This window comes from Bemisia tabaci, chromosome 8 (assembly GCF_918797505.1).
Source record: "Bemisia tabaci chromosome 8, PGI_BMITA_v3".
Lineage (NCBI taxonomy): Eukaryota > Metazoa > Arthropoda > Insecta > Hemiptera > Aleyrodidae > Bemisia > Bemisia tabaci.
Genome location: NC_092800.1, coordinates 25665101 through 25684071, shown reverse-complemented (window position 1 = coordinate 25684071; position 18971 = coordinate 25665101). Strand labels below are relative to the sequence as shown.

Sequence of the window (18971 nt, the reverse complement as noted above, 5' to 3'; positions counted from 1 at the left end):
CGGGAAAATTCATGAAAATTTCAAAAGTTCCGGAATTCGGAACTAGTTCCGGGGAATGGGAGCACTATATGTTTTTATCACGATGACCAACGGCCATTCTGAAGATTGGGGCTCAGTATCGATGCAGGAACACGTTTCTACAAATTTTTAGTATGAAATATTAAAGAGAGAGAGAGTGAGAAAAAAAAATTAGAGGGTTGATCGTCAATATGTTTTCAACTGTGAGGCCCACTTTCAATCATATACGAAAATATCTTTTAGCAGACTTTACGCGCTAAAATATTCAGTGTAACTTCCATTATTTGAACCCATTAGGCGAGAATGGTAATATGAGCATTGAAGAAAAAAAAATAAAAAATACAAAAAATTAACATTAGATACAATTATTGTCTCAGTTTTTCAGATCTTTTAGCTCATTTGAACTGCCCCTCACGAATCGATGCAGGGAAAACTGGAAATATTTCCAGAAGAACAGAAGTAAGTCGCCGATAAACATGCTTTCATTTCGGACCCCGCGACATTGAAAAAATAAAATACGAAGTAAAGGATTTTTTTCGTCATTTTGGCTCGGCGTAAATAATAATTAAAGTTGCGGGCGATACGAGCGTGTTTATTTTTTTAACCAAGGATTTAGATTTATTTACTCGACGCAAGGATCCATAGCGCTGGCTGCGTCGCGTCGCGTTACCCAAGTTGTTTACACCGATCGCGATCGGTGGGAAGGTCTGGCTCGGAAACCGCGAGTGGCTGTGTCTGGCCTGTCTTAACTGCAATGCAGTGCTAAGGAAGAACGCCGTATGAGCCCTCAGACGTTGCCAAGTTTCCTCCGATAAAAACCGAAATTACTGAGAAAATAGTGAATATTATTTTCCAAAATTTTCAGACGATTTCGTACGCAATTTAATCTAAAATATTTGAAAATGTCAAGGAAAAATATGCATGAGCGTTGTCAAAAATACACGTTTTATCAAGGAGAATTTGGCAACTCTCGAATGTTCATACGGCGTTTTTTTCTCAGCACGGCAACTGCAATGCAAGCCCGTAATCCTATTACTTCATTTGAGAAATGAGAATGATTTCCAAAACGTTGACCCTGTCGTCTTCGCGCCAGTCCGGGTTAAACGGCATGACTGACGTCATTTCGGGATTTTATATGTATTTTAAGTCCGGGCATTGATTTCATGGAAAGTATGCATTTGTACGTACCTGCATGCGCCCGCCCTACCGGTAAAGGCTGTTATTATTCATTATGTACAGAAGTGGGAAAAAAATAAAAAATTTAAAAAAATAACACGTGCAAAATAGTAGACCATTTTCGCCGAACATTAGTGTGAATTTACCTAACGGATTAAAAAAATCATAAGAAAATTTGACATCCAAATCTCATTGATCTTTAAGAATGATTTTTTACACGTATAATAATGTAACACACGAAGTAGTGCTGCAAAAATGCAATGTTTTAAGTGAACGTAAAAGTATCGTAATTATTTATTAAACAGAATTAGTCAAAAACTCGTAAAAACACGCGGATGACATTTTTACATCGATGATCCTAAAATTTAACCACCGATTAGTATATTTAAATGTCGTTTTCAATATTTTATTTTTTTATTTTTGTAAGTTAGGTATTTTATTAAAATCTCACTGCTGGTTAGGGCTATGTACCTCCAGCAGAACAGGGAACATGTGCCGTTCTTTGCTTACCTCTACCTTTTCTACATGTTTATGACTATTTTATGGACAAATGGGCTCATACAGATGAGATAGAGAAGCACAATTTTCAATATGATTCGCGATATTTTAATTTCTAACGACTAATGAATTATTTTCAAAAAAATTGTGTGAAATCTAAAAAATCCCGATCAAGTTCCGATCTACCAGCTGCAATTTTAATCAGGTAGTTTCAGACTGTTTTCCTGTACTTTTCAGAGAAATATGTAAACCGGCTAATTAATTGAGCGTATTTCTGCCAAACGGAAAGATTAGTGCATTATGACGTGAGACCTATTGTGTATACATTCTTCTGGTTATCAGGGCTCATGTCTTAATGCACACAGTTCCATTTGGCAGAAATACGCCCAATTGAAAAATCCGACAAAACATCAACGGATCATCGTCTTTTAAGCAAGGACTCGCGCGTGTTTGTACGTCCGTAACTTCCGTAAGCGAGTTTACGGAAGCATGAGCGTGCATGCAGACAATGAGGCGACAATTTCATTGACCTTAATAACGACGGCATATCGGGCGCGATAATTCGGCCTCATGTTGTCGATTCGCCTTATAATATCTGCCATTTCATCACATTATTTGCACACAAAATGGTATTATCGGTGTGATTTGGCGCTCATGTCCAGGAATGCTGCTGTTAATCGGAGATTGTTATTAGCTACCTGGCACGATTTTAGGAATGTGGGGCTCATGGAGAGCATCTGAAAAATCGGCTGCTGTCTCCGTTCAATTTTTTATTTTTGAGTCGGGCATGATTTTTAAGTCAACGGGAAACTTTTCAAAATGCTAATTTTGACACTCGGATCTGCACAGTTGAATAGCAGATGGTTCTCCCGATTTTCTTCGAGGATGTCATGCAGCTTTCAAAAACACTGAGAGACATTCATTTATCGTAAACATTCGTTTATTGTGATTTCCTCAAACAGGCCGATACTTAGACATTTTTTATTCAAACTCAGAAAAGCTAAGTAAGATGAAATAAATCGTGTCGAACTCCTATTGATTCTGTGTTTTCGAGCAGCAAGAACTTAGCGTTACCCATCATCTGACGCCAATAATTGAGATGATTAATCACAATGAGACGAGAAAATTGACGGGTTATAACGATCCCTCCTCAAGCCATTAATGAATCATCATTAGATCATCAGCACTCGCAAACATGAACAGGTGTATTTGCTTCAAAGTGACGAGTTTCTGACAGTTGAGGTAGTCCTGGGGTTTGGAACATTGTGCTTTGTGCAAAAGCTCAAAAAATTATTTTTAAAACAAATAAGGATTTTACTCAAGCACTATAGTGTGTGCAGATTCCTTGTTGACCAGGTTTCACCGTAATACAGGGTGTCTACAAGTCCGAAATTTCCGGAAAGTCCGAAAATGATACTGATTTTTCAAGGGCGGTCCGGAAGTACCATAAAAGTGCGGAAATGTTGCAAGAAACTCCGGATTTTTTCATTTTTGTCGCAATTTGAGCGGGAAATTCAAATTTTTGAAATTTTTCGAATTTCGTCAGTTGAAGGTATTGAAAAAGTACTGAATTCTTCTGTTGAGAAGGTATACTGAATTCTTGGGAATGCGCTGAAAAATTACTGTAGAAGCACTGGTTTTAGCCAGCGTGTATTAGTGGACATCTGATAATATCAAGGTGTCTTAGGGTGGAGTCGAAGTAATTCGAATTCGTGCATGAGACCAAAATCCAGTATCCTGTCCCGGGTTTTTAGTGCCAATCAGGGATCCATCAGCTGATTGGACGAAGCACGAGTCGCGTGCTGATTGCAGGCTGAAGCGCATCCGTCATCATTGGTCATTCGATGATGAGATGCGTTGGCCCATATGCTGTCATTGCTGTCTCTGCCCGCTATCGCTCACGCCTAATTGCTTTGTTTAGCCACTTGACCACTTTTGACCCGCGCTGCAACGAAGCCGGGCCTTGCAGCTCGGATTCATCGGGTCAAACATTAACGATCTCATGGAGCCCCGCGCTACATTTAGCAGTCGTTTTCATGCGAGGATCAATTACGCGCTTTAAAAATAGCGGCTGCCCCATCTGTGATTAGAGAGAGTGAAGTAGGATAGCATGTCGCTGAGTTTACCGGGAATACGTGACGCGTCCTCTGCAGAAATGACGTACAAAATCTGGAGCATCGCTTGGATTGTGCAATTCCGTTTTCAATCCTTTTAAACCAAAATATACAAACACATAATGCTTATAATTTGAATGGAAACATTCATGTATGTAACGGTATATCTTTTTTTTTTCGACTCTTAGTAGTGAGTCCCAAGACTAAAATGTCACCATTTCAGCATAAAGCAGACTGTTTCAACCATGAACTACTCTTAAAGAGTTCTCTCTTCTACATGTTTCCTCTAATTCATGCCCCCCCCCCCCCCAAAAAAAAAAATTGTAAATTAAATTTTTAAAAGAGCAGGCCCTTGGCAATTTTCAAATACGTGGTAAAATTTTTGAAACATTTGAGTGACAAATTGTAGAGACTGATTGAAAAGGTAAAAGGAGAGGAATTCTGAAAATGAGCACATAGTTCGCGAGAATTTTACTTTATTTTTTTTAATTGCTTAAAAATCCGAAATTCTGCATAATTTCCAGGAGAGGCTCATAGTTTCGAGAATTGAAATGATTTAAGAAAAAAAAAAAAAAACAAAAACTTCTCGAAAAATTAAATATGCCAAAACCGCAGACTCCACTCCAAAATGGATCAAAAAACTAGAAGTGAATCACTTTCGATACGCAAATTCCTGGCCACAAATAAATTCAGATTCGCAGGAATTCCTCGGCATTTCTTCCTGCCCTTGCCCCCAGCGGGCCGATTATTGAAGTTGATAGACAAAGCTATAGACAAAGAAGACAAAAGGGGCATGGAGGGATCCTATTGGTGGAAGCGGGTGGTTACAATGGACAAAGGCAGTAGGTAATAGACCAACTAAAGACAACCCACGAGAAACTCTACAATTAGTCCATCATTTTCTCCCTTAGTCTATGGGAACCACACATTGCAACCAATAGGATCGCTCCATACTCCCTGTGTCCTTTTTGTCCATCGCTTTGTCTATCAATTTCAATAATCAACCCGCAGGACCGCGTGATGCAAAGTCACGCGACTCTTGCAGCCCGGTCATTAGCACCTAGACATCCCAGCATCGATCTACTTCACCGAAAAATACCGCGCAAATCCGGCCCGGACGGACATGATGAAACTCCTGAAGCTAGATGATGCAAGAGCTGTTATTATTAGCGGGAGCGCTAGAATGCCGCTGAAGTGGCTGATATAATACCATTGAGATTAAGTGCCCAGGCGATGATCCGACCAAGATAACCACTCAAGTGCCCAACGCCGTGAGAAAAAGGAACCCTTCGTCGGTTCGCACGAGACCCGCGACAAAATTGTCCCGAAAAAAGCCGCCGAATTTGGCCAGAACCACTCGTTGGAAAGCAACGGGACCAACGGAATCGGAACCGACGGATTTTTTTCATACTTAGGCGTGCGGCAAATCAAACGACCAGGGATATTTTCGGTAAATACAGCACTGGTATAGGAAAAAAATTGGTGCGATATGGAAATCGTTTAGTGGGTCAAATAATTTATCAGGTCTTTCTTCAAGTAAGCGACGGAACAAATGTCAGGCAACTTGGACACACAAGATGTTTGTGAATATTCCCGAATAAGTATATTATGGGCATAACCGCTCAACTATTCCAAGATCACCGTCATCTCACTCACTCGCGTAGATTTTACCAGTTACGGCGCTTAGTTCATACTGGATTTGACAGAGCAACTATTCGTGCTCCTGGTCATCCCTGATTGCCTATATAGCGAATTGCAGGCGTTTTATAGAGGGCTACCTCCGTATGAACTTCTAGACTGCTGATTATGTGAAGAGTTTGTGCTACGATTCCGGGATACGTCCGTATACCTAAGAGGCAGGTCTAAAAGACGTAAAATGAAACTAGGGGGTCCTCCCTTAGCCACTACGCGGCCCAACCTCAACCTCCATCATGCAATTTGACGACCTCACCTTAAAATTATTAGTATCTCTGGATGGCAAAATTGAAAATGAGGCGAGACTGTCAGCTTACGGTCTATGATAATACAGCAGGAAGTAGTCAACTTTCAGTTTAAAACTCACCAAAATACTTATACCCCTATCGGCTGACTGATTTTGTAGAATTTTAAAATTTAAATCCCTCATCTAAAACCCACTGTTACTTACGAAACGTCTACGGAGGAATTTTGCAATTTCGATGCTGGCTCCGCGACTAGTTTTCCCGCATACCTTGGGCTCTTCGTGAAGTTCTCAAGCTGTCAGTTTGCTCTTGGAGGAATCTTACTGTGTTGAGAAATCCATGCCATTGTTGTCCGACCGTTAAGGAAATTCCCTATATTTTCCGGCGATAGTCAACTTTTTGAACTAAGCGCAGGTTTGCTTTTTTACTTGACAACAGATTAATTTTATTTTTTGTCTTTTCCGGTGAAAACATTTGAATAGCTGATTTAGGCGGCGAAGTTTTTGAACGCACGCGAGTGCTTTTGCATTGCAGTTTTCTCGCCAAGATGAAATCCCGAAATTTAAATATCCAGTTGGCCGATTGGTTATTTCAATTGCAAATTTGACTGTCGGCACGTGTATTGAACGTACAGTTTCTAGATAATCCGCATAGTTTCTTATATTTTTGGAATCCCTAAAAACTAACATTTTGGAGCTGTATTTTGCATGGATCTCATCGGCATAGCGTCGGATTTTTTTCTCAGATCACCTATACTGACTTCCAATCCCGGGTAAAATTTTCCTTCGAGCATCAACGAACTCATAAATAAATCATCGGAGATCACTTGGTCTTGCAATGACGTCACTGATTTTACGATCCACCTTCTGCTAGGTCTCGCGGCTGGCGCGTGGCTGTGCATAAGTAAAATACTGTTTGTTGCCATGTTGGAAGAAATTACTGCATTTTCACAGGACGTTTGCGTGGAAAATTCACATTTTTTCCATAATCTAGCGGCCTACGCGTGAAATTACGTTGCCAATACCTGCAGTTAAAGTTACGCTACAGATCGGCTCCGGTAAAGTTAAACGTTAAATTGTCGTTAAGTTCATTAAGAACGAGTATGACTTTGATGTAGGTAATGTTGTTATCGCATCGTTTGATAATTGGCAGCATCCATTTCAACATGATCGTGCTTTCAATGGAGAGTCTATTACGATGATAACGGATGGACGATAAATCCACGAGTAGAAAGATCCATTCTCATCACCGATACAGGTAAATCTTGAGGCGTTTCGAAAAACAGACAAGTTCTTAATCAAGAATTCCAATGTATGACAAGACATAGTGTAGAATAGGTGGTAGAAAAAAAATTCAATTCTGAATTGATCGATGCATATATTCTAATATTTTTTTTGTCATTTTTACATAATTTTACAAACTTTTTTACAAAATTCGATTCCTTCGATAGTCACGGTGTCTACTAAAACAGGCTGGCCAAAAATCAGTACTTTTACAGTACTTTTTTAGTACATTCTAGAGAAATTCAGAACCTCCTCAGCGGGAAAATTCAGTACTTTTTCAGTACCTCCAATTGACGAAATTCGAAAAATTTAAATAATTTGAATTTCTCGCTTAAATTGCGACGAAAACGACAGAACAACGAAAAAATCTCCGGACCCTCTTGCGGAATTTCCGCACTTTTTCAATACTTCCGAACCGCCCTCAAAGAATCAGTACTATTTCCGGACCGTCCGGAAATCCCGAACTTGCAGACACCCTGAAAGTTCATTATTTGCTCACAGCAATTGGATTACGTTTTGCAATAAGGAGCCACTATCTCTGGCCCATTTTAGAAACAACATACATGCCATTGGTTTCCCTATATAGATACGTGCTTTTATGGGAGAGCCAAAGATAGTGGTTCCTTATTGCAAAATGTAATTCAATTTAGGGAGATTCTGTTATTGTCCGAGAAAATCCTTGGAGACACACTTTCGCATTGATCCCGTCAAGTATGGCTCATCGGAATCGCTTGTTTACCGGCGTGGATTGGACTTCGGTCTCGGATGATGTAAATGCCCGCCACTCGAGGCTCACTCGAGTTGAGTGTAGCACAAGTGGAAAGGTTTCGAACAACATCCAGCCGGAGGAAACCCTCCACTCGAGCCCCGCGCCCTGGAGAAAGGGCCCCCGATCGACTAATCCACCGGAAAAATTCCTGCGTTGGTGAATGAGCTCTTTTCCCCGATCCTCTAAAGCTCAACGAGCTTCGATAAGAAAGTCTCCGCGAAAACAAAGCGACGCTAATAAGCGGAATTGTTTCGAGTGGGCAAGTTTTTCGGCTGTGGCTTTCTTTCCAAGGGCGCGCTCTGATGTAATCCTCTGTTTACTCGCTTTCGACTGCCCCAGAATCAGGGAGACGATTCGAGACAAGACCGTGAATTTCTCGCCGGCCTCTTTCGGTTTCGGGCTCTTGAGCTGTCGAAATTGGAATCTAGGTCTTCGGAAAGAATTTAGCTGGGTTTTCCTGCATCGCGTTGATAATTTATTTTCCTCGATAGAAAGAAGATTAAAGGGCACTACTCTGACAATGAGTGGATTGACCATCGTCTAATACTTTGACATCCACCGACCATCCTTAATTTTGAACTAATAATACCTTTTTCTAGCAGACTAATATCATGATAATTTTAGGGAAAACCAGTCTATGTTCCCTAGGGAATTGCTTTTCATGGTAAGAGTAATTTTTATATGGGATTTTATCACTGAATTGGCTTTTTAAGGCGCGTAGCAGGTGAACAGAGGAAAACAGCACTGAAAAAAAATTCGGCTCTGAGGCCGAAAAATCCGGGTGCTGAAGCCGTAACTTCGATTGCTTCGGGTGCTAGGCCGGGAACTTCCGGACTCTGAGGCCGGAACGCAGATGGTATGTCTGTATAGCCCGTAAGTACGGCTTTCACGGCCGGTTTTTTTTCAGTGAACTCGACCATACTTACTCGAATGTTCATATTGCGTTTTTCCTTAGCGAGGCAGCATAGGAGCAGGCTCGAAATGAAACGAATATCCGCTGATAGTTGTAAAAATCACGAAAAGAATGAAAACCCGAGAATTTTGAAATCGTGCTCATCCATCAACCATCGCGGCTTGTGGCCGGTCGGGCGAAAGTGTGAGGAGTCGGGTGTGTGTGACGTCACACTTGCAAGCTTCGACGTCACGGAGCGGTGGTGCGGGCCGCCGAAATGCACGCGCGGCAACCGGTTGACACGAATCGATGGATCGGCCGTCACCGCATACGCCGCAATGGTCACGTCGTCGTCGCGTCGCTTCGACGTCGATGGTCGCGTCGGCCCCGCTAAAACATCGGTCGAGGCTGAACACCTTTTCTTAATCGATTATCCGTTCAGCTCTTATTCGGCCAGTCTGCTCTGAAAATCTGCCTTCACCTGCACTTGAAAAAAAACTCCGGCCGTGGAAGCCGTACTTGCGGGCTATATAGACATACCGTCTGCGATTCGGGCTCAGAAGCCGAAAGTTCCGGGCGTAGCACCCGGAGCAGTCGGAACTACGGTTTCAGCACCCGGAACTTTCGGCCTCTGAGCCCGGAACGGACGGTATGTCTATACAGCCCGTAACTTTTCTTTCAGTGTGGCAGGCAAGTAGCGTAACCCTTATACTATCTACTATCCTTCATATGATACGAGGTATCAGTATACAAAATTAAAGAGGACACACACAAATAAAATGAAATAATGTAAAATAAAATAAAATAAAATTAATATTGCGGAGAAAGCGTAGGCCGTAAATCCCCCCCCCTTTCTTTTCCACAAAACATTTCAATAGCTGAAGTTCAAAGCTTCGTATCTTCGTCTGCGACGTAGCAGACTTCCTGTCATACTTTAGGCACCTATTTTTTTCTTTGAAAAATTATTCAACGTAATTTCTCGAAAACTTCTTCGATTTTTCATCTCTATCAGCAGAATACTCTGTGTAAATTTCGAGCTATAAAGTCTGCTTGTTTCTCTTCGAAAAAGTAAAATAGGAACGTAAATTTCGAAACGCCGCAATGGAGGTACGCGGTTCCGCACTTACCTACCGATTTCTATTGCCGCTCATAGACAGGAGGTTAAAAGGACTGTCGTTTTTCGAGTTTTGTCGCAGTGATGAGTTTCGATGAAAGAAGATGGACATTTTCTCAAAGACTCGCTTCGACAGATACGGTTGTTTTGGCAAAAAAAAAAAAGAAAGAAAGAAAAAAAGAGGATTCCTTGCCGATCATTCTGCACAAACGATCATTCCAGGATGCGCAGTTTAGACTACAAAAATAAGGATAAAACGGCCAAGTGCGAAGAAAATGATGCCCTTGTGCGTCTCACCTGGCGGTACACACGCGGCTCTCCACTCCTGCACACCTTATTATTTTACGCCACACTCACAATCAGCTAAAAATAGTTGTATTATTCATTGACTGCCATCAAAACAGTCAGGCGCAAAGGCTCAGAGAGAGCCAATCAGCGCGCAGGACTTGGCGCCTCACGCGGTGGACTGCATGTGGAGTCTCAAGTGTAGAAACGACGTAGGTGTGATGTTATTCAAACGGCTGATACGTCATTTTTACATGTTGGGCTTCATTTGCGGCTGCTACGGTGCTCGCGGGTAAATTGAGCAATGTGTTTGTGTTGTGACTTCAGCTTGCATACGCTACTCACGACGGCACTGAACCTGGCATCGGTTGTTTCACGCAGAAAAGGAAGTTTGGCATGAGAAACTACCAAAAAGATACTACTTAACTGACTCGACTTATGATATAATCGTTCACTTGATTAATCATTCACTCGCCTTATGGATTTCTGGACATGCTAGCAAGTAATATGTGAATATATTTTTAAATTGGCGGAAAAATCAACTGATCAAAAGATGAATAAATGAACCCCTTTTAAGGACCTCCATATTCTCTCTTCATTTTCGCAATTTTTTAAAAGGTTAGATACGCTATTTTATTTTTTCACTTTTTAAAAGAAAACTTGTTTCCTCCTTTTTTCAAACTATATGTTGAAATGTTTACAAAAATGACCGTTGGTTTGAATCTAAATAACATTTGTTGTTCATAAAACATTATCGGATGATGGATAATGATGCTGATAGATATCGTGATTCTAAAAAACACCAATTTTTCAGCAAAACCAATAAGTGATAAAATGCGAGCTACAAATCAGAATTTAATGTTGAGTTTTTGACATAAATGCCCCCTCCTCCCTGTCAAAATATCAATTAACACATTTTTGCCCTGTTAGGTCCTCAATTCTCGATTTCATGAAATTAAAATTTTAAAAAATTAGATCCTAATGAAAGCTAATGAAAGCTGTACACCTGCCACCTGAAGGATACCTGTGTGTGTACATACTTTACGCGAGTGCCATTTCAACGCGCGCGCGCGCAAACATATACCCACATGACCACATGGTACCAGGCACCCGGGTGTCTGTTTACGCTCGAAGAAGGCCGCGAATCCACGGGAGCCCCCCCCCCCCTTCCCCTCCCCCTCGAAAAAGAAGCCATGAACGAGGTGGTAAACGGATGAGCAAATAAGTCGATTACGATTCCGGGCGGATTCGATTCATTATCGGAGCCGCTCATTACTACCGCAGTATGTACATACTAAGGAGGAACGCCGTATGAGCTTTCGGACGTTGCCAAATTTCTTCTAATCTAATATTTACTTTTTGGGAATGAATAAGATGAATTACTTTTTTCGATAAAATTTTCAGATCAGCTTTTCGATCGAAACTCTCTGCAGGGTGCCTACAAATCCGAAATTTCTGGAAAGTCCAGAAATAGCACTGATTTTTTGAGGGCGGTACAGAAGTACTGACAAAGTGCGGAAATTCCGCAAAAAGGTCCAGAATTTTTTTAATTTTTTGTCATTTTTGTCGCAATTTCAAATTTTTGAAATTTTTCGAATTTCGTCAAATGGAGGTACTGAAAAAGTACGGAATTTTTCTGTTGCGGGAGGTATTGATTTTCTTGAGAATGTACTGAAAAAGTATTGTAAAAGTATTTATTTTTGACCAGCTTGTTTTAGTAGACACCCTGCTCTGGTCCATTCGAAAGAAAATATTACATTTTTTTGAAAATGCGTACTTTTGTGACGGCATTTTTTGATCCGTTCGTGGCTTAAAATGTCGACTGAACTCGTGACAGCATAGAAAATTAGACAACGTCTCGTTTGATAAACAAGATAACGGCGGCGTGGGTTTTAAACCGCGTTAGAAATTCCACCGATAGTGTTCTCTAGATTTAGCTACAATTTCCTGGCGTTACTGGTCGATTTCGGCTGCTTTTCACAGCATTCGCGAAAAATTGGGAATTTTATCCGTGAAATTTGACAACAATGCTACAGGTTTCGTTTACCTGTTAATGAATCTTGTACTCAAGTTCAGGAAGTTCGTCTCGTGTTCTACCGTCTTGTTTACCGAGGAACGTGCTGTTTGGATCTTGATTAACTTTTGGGATGGGTTTCAGCGACCAAGTGATTATTAGCGTAATGAAATTTTCGCTGCAATCGAAGAGTGAACCTCCATCACATTCGAGATTTTTGATCGTCCAAAAACCGCTTTAGAGTAAAGAAAATCCTTTATTGAATTTATTCATTATTGAATCGAAAAATTCCCAATTTTTCATGGTTAATCTAGAGATGAAAGTCGATTTCCAAGACTTTGAATATTTCAAGGCAGTTAGCCTTCAAAGCGACAAGGTATGCAACCCCTCGACCGGAGAGTAGGAATAGTTATCGTTTCCACGATAAGGGGCACTTTTTTATTGTTTCTTATGAAATCAATCGGTATGGAGACTAACGGCTGAACTATTTCTGTTGCAGGAGACGTGTCAGAATTGGAGGCGAGAGCTGACTTGGCCAAGAAATCGGCTGGATGGAGAACAGTTCGTCGGAGGAAAATAAAATGGAGCGGCAAAGGGTGCCTTTATTCGAGTACAACACCAGGATCAATTACATCTCGCAAGAGGACGAAGACATCGAGGACTTGGAGGCTAAGGAATTGGAGGCAAAAGCTGATCTCATCGAAAGGAAAAACAACAAAACCAAATTCACGCCCATCTCTCCCGACATGGACTCTGACAATATCAAAGGTTGGTACCGAACCTTACACGACTGCTCATGAGTAAATCACTGACTGCTAATCACTCATCATTCACGGGAAAAGGGATATTAGATTCGAAAATATTCTAATTTAATTGCAGCTTTAACCCCTACATTGCTGACACAAAACAGACCGAATGAAATAATAATGAATGTTTTCCGTTGAAAACAGAAATATACTTTTTTTTACCGTACTAGGCAAAAAAACCTCCTTTGAAAAATTTTCTACAAGCACAACGATCCCTTTTCCGGCGATGATGTACGTGATTAGTATCGATATATCGATGGCCAAAGTGCGAAACCACCTACTCTCCATGGTAGTGTCTCGAAATTTCCGCCCCTTTTTTATTTTTACAAAGGGCAACAAAGCCAACTTTATAGCTTGAAATTTACACAGAATATTCTGCTGACAGAGAAGAAAAATCACGGAAGTTTGAAAAAAATCACGTTGACTAGTTCTCCGAGGAAAAAATAACGTATATGACAGGAATTTTGCAACGTCTCAAACGGAGATACGTGGTTTCGCACTTTGGTAGAAACTGAGAACCGAGCGTGCTGGTGCGCCAAAACGACAAAGAGCCTTCATTTCTTCGCTTATGCAACACGGACATCCGCAGAGCAGGTTTAGTTGCATTCAAACCTTATCATCCTTGCAGCATCGTGCTGAGTGTTTTCGTCGAGATACTACTTTTGAAGGAAGTAGCGATTGCAAACCCCTGAAAGATTGTAGATTTCCAAATAATGATAACCTTTCTCTGATCGATGAAAATGAAATGAAATTTAGACAAACGAAAATATAACCTAGCATGAAACCAACAAGTGGTATCGATGGTCTGCTGCGCACTAGCTTAAGCACGGTGACGCGATAGTCGAGATACTTCTATGTCACTTATATTTGCATCGATCATTGTGATACCCACTTGATTCCCCCCAAAATACCCACGCAAGCACTTTGAATTACACCGGAAACATTGTAAGCAAACACGTACAGAGGATTAGAATTTGTTGATCTGGAGTACAAGTCTTACAACTTGTAGGGAAAGGTTTTTGTGATCTACGTCGCAATGGCACACGTAATAAATTGAATACCTAACAAAGAACGCCCCTGTCACAAAATTGAGTATTCAACGTTCAAATTTCACCCAGAAATGTTGCGTTTGTCTCTGTTCATTAAAATTATACCAAATTCTCTTGCACATTGATCCTCACCTATCACCGGTTAAAATTCGTTGATAATGCTCCTAGTTTCCTTCTTCCGTTCTTTCCTGGTACCGCAGTAAGATATCAGATTATTGTAGCTTTGCATAGAAAAATTTATAATTTTCTAACATGTTGTGAAGGATACAGAAGAGGGCGAATTATTCTGCCGTATTCGGTGTTAGGAGCACATGTATATCTAGGTATTGAAAATTCCCGAAATTGATCTCTTGGTGGCAATTCAAAAATGGAGGACGAAAAATGAGGGGGAAAAAAGCTGTAAATTGTGTCAGCGCTGTTGCCTCCTATTTAGAGGATGCAGTTTTAACGTTCAGCACATCATGTATACATGTATACATTCGCATTATAATGCGAATTAAAACTTGAAATTTTGACGCTAGTTTTTAAGGTAATTGTAGACAGTTTTCGTGACATCGTAAACTGAAAATCGATCTTATTTTTAGCTCCAACATCTATTTTTGCTGTGTTGAACGATTTTAGATTCGAAATGAAGGCACATTTTGTCTAAATCTGTCAAAACTGAAAATTTGAGGGGCGAAAAAACTTAAAGTAAGGATGATGATTGAAAATCCGCGGCCGAATTCCGAGTTTCGCCTCGAGGAATGTATACGTTTGAGCGGGCGTTGAGGTTGATCTAAATCCAAATAATCCGTTGCACACGTCTCAAGCTCACCCCGTTGGTAAAAATAGGAGAAGCTGCTGTGAAGGAGCAATTGACTTCTGACAACGAGTGCTTCTTGAACTTTGAAACGCAGAGGTGCTCGGCTTTTAAACTAAAAGAGAAATCGCGCTAAAATGCATTTTCCGGAATGTGCTCGCGCCAAGTCACGTTGGTGAACGCGCGAATAGTACAATACACTCGAATCTGTGTATTTTTTATGCTCTTTTGATTTATGAGGCACAATGTACCAATACATCTTGAAATTTGTTGCAACGGAAATTGACAATGTTCGGTAGTACGCTTTGGTTGGAGGAGCTGCGACACTTTCGTAAACGTAGGCGGTCACTCTCATGCTGTTTTCTCTACCTATGCATTTCAAAATTTTCTACTGATTCAGATACTGCCTGGCTAAGGAAAAACGCCGTATGAACATTCGAAAGTTGCCAAATTTCCCTTGATGAAAACATGTATTTTTGACGACATCCATGCAAATTTTTCTTTGAAATTTTCCGATGTATTAGATTAAATTGCGTGCGAAATTGGTGGACAATTCTAGAAAAAAAATATTCACAAATTTCCCTGTAAATTCTGGTTTTTATCGAAGGAAATTTGGCAACGTCTGAAGGCTCATACGGCGTTCTTCCTTAGCACGGCGCGGCATACCTCTTTGAGCCTTCGGTTTGATGATGTTGTCTATGAGAGGTGCATTCATCGTCTTTTTCGCAGAGTTGAAAAACTTTAGTACGTCTCATATGTTTACGCTGAGTGCGTGTCTCTTTCTTTACGTCTATAAAATCGTGTTTTTGTTTACCTTGCCATAATCGCGCCGTAACAATCTATAAGCGGTCCGAAATGTGGGGGAAAACTTAATTGACGAGTCTAAGAGGTTATCTTTTGCGTCGAAAGCTATAAAAAAATCGTATTAAAATTGAAGGTGAAAAAGTTAAAAAATACGTAAATTGCTTTTACTTTTGTGGAATCCCGCGGGCACGTGAGAAATGACGTAACTTCACCATGAAAGGCCTCTGTTTATTTTCGCTGATATGTTCAATCGCGTGAATTTAAGAGCAGTGGCGTGGCGTGCTGTGAGATATATCGATTCAACTGTCATCTAAACCTATGGGAAAGGATCGTTAAACAAGGTTTTCGCTTATTAATCGATTCTTTACCATAGCTTCAAATGGGGATACATCGATAATCGATCATTCACGCCTTGCCACTGATTAAGAGGCTTATCATTTGACGTTAATTTAATGATTACTTTACGAGTGTCTCGCCGAAAAATCACTTTGTAGCGAAAAAAAACGCTGGATGTTGGCATGGCCAATTTAGAGCGCCTGAAAAAAGTTGCGGTCGAAACCAGTGGCGTGGCGTGCTTTGCGATATATTGATTGATCTGCCCTTTAAACCTATAGAAAAAGATCGATGTACAGGGTGTTCGCTACGAACACCTTAATAATTGATTCTTCCGCATACCTTCAAATAGGGAATAATAATCGATAATTCACGCCACGACACTGGTCGAAACTTTCGCAGCGCGTCGTTCCGCAGGAAAATTTCTCGCACTTTTCGTGAATACTTGCTGAAACTCGTCCAACAATAATCGCTGAAGGTACCTCTTTGGTACCCGGCTAACGATCAGCTATTCGGCGAACGGAGATGACACATCTGACTTCGGGGGTCAGACTTACGGTCATTAACAAATTAGCCGCGATGTCAATAACCAGCGGACGCTCAAGTGAGTCACCAGACTCGAACAGAAATTGTAGGTGAGAAAAGCGGACAAGATGAATCACACAGGCCCGAAACGCTACCTACTTCGTGAGCGTGATTGGTTTAAGTAAATCACCATATATGGGCAAGAAAGTAGTTCCCTTAAAGATGACCCTCTGAGCCCGGTTTTCTAGTCTAAAATGCTCCACGATTTTGAACCTCACAACTAGCAAATAAGGGTAAGAATTCTCGGTACCTACCTGACGGTCAAAACGGTCAAAAACACTCCTTTTTCGGCTCAGGAAACTTGGGCGAGTTTCGGAACCAGGCGCAATTGATTTTACGTCTCAAACTACGTAGAATGCAACATTATTCTCGAAATTTGTTTGGCGTCCAAAATCGAAAAACATCGACAGGGGTTACGTAGACTAAAATTTTGGAGTCAAAATCGACAGTTCTCCGATCGGGTTGAAATGAACTAAGCTAGTCTCCGTGGCAATGACCTGCTAAGTCCGATTTTATGGTCTCAAATGCTCCATAAGTTCATTGGAGCTCAAAATCAACGAATAACGGGATGCGTGCGGAACGGTCGAAAACAGCCAAAAACTTTTGAAAACGCTCATTTTTCGGCTAAGGAAGTTCCGGCGTGTCTTGGGGCCAGACGCAATCTATTTTACTCTTCGAGCTGTGTAGAATTTGAAACTTTTCACGAACTTTTTCCCCCGTCCAAAATCGACGAAAGCCATAAACGGGTTCCTGAGTTTATACACTTTAGGTTACTTTGAAGCATCACTTATGTACTGGTTAGGTAACTTTTAACTTTTCACTTTTTTATCGGTGGTGCACTGAATAAACTTATACAAGCAAATGAGATGTTGCATATCACTTACCGAGTTTTATTTTTTTTGTTACAGAGGATGACATCACAGATGCAGACGAAAATGAGATGGAGTCTCTTTCGGTGGTCTGGTACCTGGGAGCTTTCGGTGGCCTGGTGACCTTCTTCCTAATTATAGTGTGCTCGGAGTTCTGTTTTGGAAATGCCATGTACCGTCGGCACAACCCCAATGAATACATTAATCGTGTCAATGTTTACGCTGATGCCTACTTCCCTCAGACTCCCCCACCCCCATACCATCTCTTCGCTCCTCCAACCTACACTGACACACTCCAAAGAAAGTTCAACAACGGGAAACTATCCATTGAAAAGAATGACACATTTAAGAAGGAGTCTCTCGATAACAGCCAAATTTTCATTGTTCCAGTTCACCAGAGTAAAATGCCGTACCCGCCACCAAGCTATACGGCTTAAAAAGATGCATTTTTATTGAAGTTGGCAGTCACTGACTGATTTTTTGTGAATTTTAAAGGTAAAGGTAATGGAAACCTTTCCTGCAGCACAGCTGCGCTGTGAAGTTATTGAACGAAGGAGTCTCGATCCCACCTTGGGGTATGTAGCAACTCCTAAATCTTGTGAGAAAGCAGTTGAGAATTTTACTATTTTAAGAGTGGAGAATGAAGAGTTTTAGCTTTGGTCGGTGAAATTCTTTTAAAACAGAAGATGCAAACCATGCCACTTTTCATTGCATTTACAAAATTTATTGTATTTTACAATGGTGTGATTTTACGCACAGTTCATGTCTTCTCTGGAAAAATTCTTAAGTGACCAAAAAGGGCATGTTAACACTATGGATAAAATATTTGGATGTGACATTGTATGCTAGTTTAAGGAAAATAATTTTTGGCTGCAAGAGTGATTTTACATGCATGTATGAGAACTCATGTTTCATGAAATCTCAATGTTAAGTAGGCAGCAAAATGCATATCAGATTTTACCATTTTCTTCTGATGTAAAAGTGTCCTACATTTCTTAGATGCAAAATATTTTTGCAGTTGTGTGTCAGTATTATTGATTTTTAATCAAAATTGAACTCAAACATTATATGCCATAAAAATTTACACGAGAGCAAATTTTTGGAAAACCTGGTTCGGTCCTTGAGTTAAAATTTTATTTTATCACCGTCGGCTCATCTATTAAATGCCTGACTGATTTTCTACCTGCTTTGAAAATTGATTGTAATTGAAAACTCAGAATGTAATTGCCCTGTCAATTTAATACAACTGAAAAGTTCTTTTGCAGATCATTCAAAAAAAAAAAAAAAAAAAAAAAAAAAAAAAAAAAGAAGTGATCGAATTAAGTTACCATTGTTATGCCAAACTAATTTTTATCAATGCTACTGACTAGGTAGGTACACAGAAAATTGCCTTCAGTCTCCTTTCTTCTCCTGAAAATATGATTTATTTTCAAGATCTGGAAAGATTAGATACGTTTGATACTTATTGTTAATATTCTAGGCATGTACCTGGTGCCATAAGTGCCATGATTTTCATTGTAAAAATAATTAATTAACTATTTATTTGTGTAATTTATTCTAATTTCTCACATTCTAAGTCAATTAAAGAATAAGAACTGATAATTTCTTTAATTGAGTGGGTTT

General features: G+C 40.4%; 1 protein-coding gene across 2 annotated transcripts in view; it reads left to right on the top strand.

Moving 5' to 3' along the window:
* The window catches only part of LOC109035481 (uncharacterized), a 34297-nt gene extending 15639 nt beyond the window's left edge, over positions 1 to 18658 (top strand). For both annotated transcript variants that reach the window (XM_019049140.2, XM_019049139.2), the window contains exons 2-3: positions 12603 to 12871; positions 17388 to 18658. In XM_019049140.2, coding sequence (XP_018904685.2) covers positions 12655 to 12871; positions 17388 to 17785 — 615 coding nt within the window. In that variant the 5' untranslated portion in view covers positions 12603 to 12654 and the 3' untranslated portion in view covers positions 17786 to 18658. The remainder of the gene's footprint in view (positions 1 to 12602; positions 12872 to 17387) is intronic.
* The last annotated feature ends 313 nt before the right edge of the window (positions 18659 to 18971 follow it).